The 4,992-nt window shown below is 38.0% G+C and overlaps 1 protein-coding gene across 1 annotated transcript in view; it reads right to left on the reverse strand.

Moving 5' to 3' along the window:
* The window catches only part of IntS2 (integrator complex subunit 2), a 126,513-nt gene extending 121,957 nt beyond the window's left edge, over positions 1-4,556 (reverse strand). The window contains exon 1 of the mRNA XM_017638738.1: positions 3,586-4,556. Coding sequence (XP_017494227.1) covers positions 3,586-4,389 — 804 coding nt within the window. The 5' untranslated portion in view covers positions 4,390-4,556. The remainder of the gene's footprint in view (positions 1-3,585) is intronic.
* Positions 4,557-4,992: the final 436 nt, after the last annotated feature.

Raw genomic sequence — 4,992 nt, forward strand, 5'->3', positions numbered from 1 at the left:
CTTTCTCGCTTCTTCACTGCAAGGAGCCTAACCCTCTCCCCAACGAAATCAACGGCGACCCTCTTCACCACCTGGACGAAGGAGGTCAGGCTAGAATTAGGCATTCACGTCGACGGCACACCTATACCGACGGTGAACAACCCAAAAATTTTAGGGGTTACCTTTGATAGCCTGCTCTCCTTCTCCGCGCACACAACCGCAGTTGTCAACAAAGTACAGAGCCGCAACAAGGTCCTCAAGTCGCTCGCCGGCAGCACTTGGGGCAAAGACAAAGAAACGTTGCTGGCAACATACAAGGCAATTGGCCGGCCGGTTCTAAATTATGCAGCGCCAGTTTGGTCGCCGGGGACTAGTTGGACGCAGTGGACGAAGCTACAGACTTGTCAGAACGCCGCACTCCGGACAGCGACTGGGTGCCTTCTGATGACGCCTGAGCACCACCTACACAGCGAGGCCCAAGTGCTCCCCGTAAGGGAACACAACAAAATGCTCTGTAAGCAGTTTCTGGTGGGGTGTCACAGAAGCGAACACCCCAACAGACCACTGCTGGAGGAGGAGCCTCCGCCCAGGCACGTCAGTGGGCACCTATTCGTGTACAAGGACGCAGTCCAGACCCACACAGACCAACCACTGGTCCCAATGACGTACAGACAAGCGATTAACGACATTCATAGGGAGACAGTCTCCACCTACCTCAACTCCCGGCCTAGGAATGTCGTTATCGGAGCCCAATCACCACCTGTGGAAGAGACGAAGCTTCAACTACCTAGAGAGACCCGCGTTACCCTGGCTCAGTTACGGTCTGGATATTGTAGCCGCCTAAACAGCTACCTGTCCAGACTCGACCCAAACATCCCAAATGAGTGCCCGGCATGTGGAGACTCCCCCCACGACACCAACCAGCTCTTCACATGCCAGCTCAATCCGACTCAACTAACACCCCTCTCCCTTTGGTCCGACCCCATCGAAACAGCTCGTTTCCTGGGCCTACCGTTAGTTGAGCTTGACGATAATGATTAAAAGTTGGCCCGAAACAGGCGGGGCTTAGTAGTGCCGCTACAACAACAACAACAACATAGACTGGAGACTAGGCCTCGCCAGCTACCCAACCCGAGGCTAAAATATACGTATAATAGTTAATTAACTGACAATAAATTAATATGTATAAATGTATAAAGTATGTATGTATTTGAAAATAAGTAAAAATTAGTAAATATGAAAATGTTAATGTATAGTATTAGTAGAAGAGCAATCAATTAAATTAAATAAGTTAATAATGTAATTGACAAGATTTGTTATAGGTCTTAAAGACTGTCAATAAATAAATAAAATAATATTTTTATAGTTGAAATCAGGGTAAAAAGTACTATCGGTCTGCAATTTTAATTTTCCCATAGCTAAACGGTTGGTTATCTTAATGTGTTCCTTATTTTTTCTTGTCTCTCATCTTTCTTTCATATTTTGGAGTTTGACAGCTGACAGCTGAACTCCGGCATTTAATTTGCATATGCAACCAAAGGTAAAAGCATGATTTTCAAGGGGTTTTTATTTAATAAATTGTGATCAGTTGGTTGAAATTAAAGGAATAAGAGAAGTTATAATTAAATAGATTAAAGTGTAAAGTTAAAGCGAATATAAAAGTGAAGTGGCTACTTTAAGGAGAATAGGAGTGATTAATGTACGGTAATTTCTGAATTTTACAAAAAAGTGCATATTTCAAACACAATTTCTAAATAAATTAAGGCGCTGGCCCAATGAAGGCTTGCTGTGCAATTTGCTTTGATTTACTTCAAAAACTCGTTTGGCCAAATGGCGGCTTGGAACGCTGTCAAAGCTACCAGCTGTGTAGTTAAAAAATTAAGGTCTGTTCCCTTACACATAGAATAATTTTCCCACAAAATTCCAGAAAACTTAAAAAAATACAAACAATCTTTTCAGATTTATTTTTAAATTGATGCGAATTAGTTTTTGCATTTCAAAGGAATGATAATAATTATACATATATAACTATAGGTACATTTATTAAAAACAATAAAAAAAACAATTTTTCGAGAGACGAATGACCAGTAGTTTGACATCAAAATATCGCTAGCTTTGTGTGAAAAGTTGCTAAGTCCACAATTTGTGAAACCTCATGATATAGGAAGCAAGAGAAATTAAGGATTAAGGTACTTGTTTTATTTTTTCTCGTTTATATTCAATTAAAGGCAAATTTTCTAAGTCCAGAAGAGGCCCCCAAAATACGATAAGGCCAAAATAATATGAAATCTTTTAATAAAGATCGAATCCTTTTGATTCGTATGGAGTTTTGCTTTGCTTTAAACACGCAAAATGTCGTATTCAAAGTTCCTGTAAAATTTGTAAAAACGGACTTAGCAACTTTTCGGCCAGCGATATGTTAAATATAAATATGTGGGGTGTTCACAGTTCGTTCCAAATTGTGTCTGAAAATGTAGACGTCTACATTTTGAGACATCTTTAGCATCAAACTGTGAGCACCCCTTTCTAGCAGTCGTCGCAAAATCGTCTCAAAACTTTGCTGGTGTTGCCAGACATTTCTTCCTTGCGTGCATTTTTTATATGTCGCCTTTCGATTTTGTTTCTGAAAAATTGTAATTATTTATCTTAATTACCAATTCGGAATATTTGTTATTTCTTTTCCTTGATTTGTTTCTTTTCATCAGAAATTGCGCTCAAATTACATGCAAATACAGAAAACGTGCCCAATAAATAAAAAAAATGTGATTAGTATTGCCATAATGCAACCCTGCTACGAGGTTGCAAAATATAGACGCGTAAAAAACATACCTTTGAGTGTGACAAAATGTAGACGGCGTCGTTTTCCAATTTTGTATGGGAAACAAAAACACCACAGATTTTACGGTTAGAAAACGTCTTAAAATGTAGACGTCTACATTTTGAGACACTATTTGGAACGAACTGTGAACACCCCAATGGAAACATATGATCATTTTTTTTAAACTTTGAATTACTTATATTATATATATATTTTTTATATTTTTTAATTACGTAAGCAAATGTTTGTTCATAAAAGGGTGCAGCAGTTTGAATTTATTTAGAACGGGAACATACCTTTATGTCAAAAGCCTACAAAACGCTTTCAAATAAAACATTTGCCTATTTGAAACTTTGAGGCCCTTAAAGCAAGTGAAGCAAAGCTGCCATTTGGCCAGCTTTCATGCATTTTAGTATATTCCAAATAACTTTTGACAGTTCTCAAAGCGAGGCAAGCAAAGCAAGCCCGCATTGGGCCAATACCTTTAGGGGAGGAAAATAATAAGAGTAGGTGTCAAAATAATGTGTGGACCCTTAACTACAAGTGTGTGGAAATTATTTTTGGATCGGGTCACCCCTTTTACGCAATAGCCCGAAATCCTTGGGCCACTAACTAAACAGTACCCAAATTCTCCTTTCATTTCACTTTAAGCTAGCGATATGTACATACCTTTGAGTCATGGTGAAATTTCACCACGCCTTCGAGTCTGATTTGATAGAGACCCTTATCTTAAACGTATGTACAAATTAAAGTTTAAAAAATCAAAAAAATAACAATTTTTTACTTACCAAGTCTTCGGGAAACTTCAAACAGAGCTTTAACATAAATGATGGAACTTTCAAAATATCAACACATGTAGATCTGGTGTGTAATGCTTGAGATGGATTCATTTCATTTAGCGCCATTAATAACGAGAGCTTTAACTTTCCTTCATTACTGTCTTCATCACAATTGAATATAATGTGAGTTACAACATCTCTGTAGCAATCAGGAAAATTTGCAACTAATGCACATATAACCCTCTGTCCATTTTGTACGTGCACCAACGCATCTGATAATTCCAAAATATTTAGCAGTGATGGAAGTTCCGCTAAGGCTATGCATAAAATATCGACAACTTCTTCTAAATATATTCCATCATCCAAAATCTCAGATTGCAAAAAGTTTTTTTGGTCCGATAATTGCCATTGTATATTGAAAATTTCTGACAAGACAACACGCACTTTTCGAGTAACGTCGGCTCGTTCGAAACCCAGAGCTATACCAGTCTGCAAACCAAATTCAGGTTGCTGTCCCTCGAAATACATTGACTTTTGGCGAACCTGCAATTCCTTTTTCAATTCCTGCTCCAGCTCATGGTAGTTGACTTGCAAGTACGAAACTATGCTGTTTACGACTTCTATCCCTATTAGTACCGCCAAAATTTGTTTGCGAGATTCCATCGATGATTCCGTGTTATCAAGCGGGGATAATAGACTCATTCTTACTAGAGAAGGCAGGACCGGTCGAATTTCGTGTGGTGGATAAGTAGAAAGAGCAGAAATGTCCAAATTTTGCATTGCTGCAAATACCCGGGCCGTAATATGTGTCATTTCTGGCAGATTATATATATGTACACCAATTTAAAAATGTTTAAAGACTTCTGTAAATAAGCATAACGCCGGAATTTTTGATGCTATAAACGGGATAATATCGATAGTATCGATAGTTGAAAATTGTAGCCACTATCGATAGTTTATGAATACTATCGATGTCAGTTTTATACCTTGTTCGGACCGACAGCAAAAACACTTTGAGAAGGAGTTGTGGTAATTGTGCACTTCATGGTCTCCACCATGGTGTAATAATACAAGGTGTTGTCAGTAAATTAATCTCACTTTTTCGGTACGCATATTCCAGCAAACCTTAAAATGTAGTAGAAAATGGGGGAAAATTTTGGCCCGAAATTTAAAGTATTTTTGTACCTTTATTAATTTCGAGAACTAACTCAATGCTAACTTTTTTGGAGATTCTTGTTTCTTCCAAGGAACAAATAAAATCGATTAGATTTTTCCGCGGGATGAGCAAGTTAAATAAAAGCTTGTAAAAAGGAATTCAGCTAAACGAAATAAAAATGTTCCATCGTTTTGAGTAGATCTAATTAAAAATAATATTTCATAATTAAGGGTTCTAAATGTTGTTGGTTACACACCTCA

Source organism: Rhagoletis zephyria, unplaced genomic scaffold (genome assembly GCF_001687245.7).
Source record: "Rhagoletis zephyria isolate East Lansing unplaced genomic scaffold, Rhagoletis_zephyria_1.1 Rzeph_scaffold_00146, whole genome shotgun sequence".
Lineage (NCBI taxonomy): Eukaryota > Metazoa > Arthropoda > Insecta > Diptera > Tephritidae > Rhagoletis > Rhagoletis zephyria.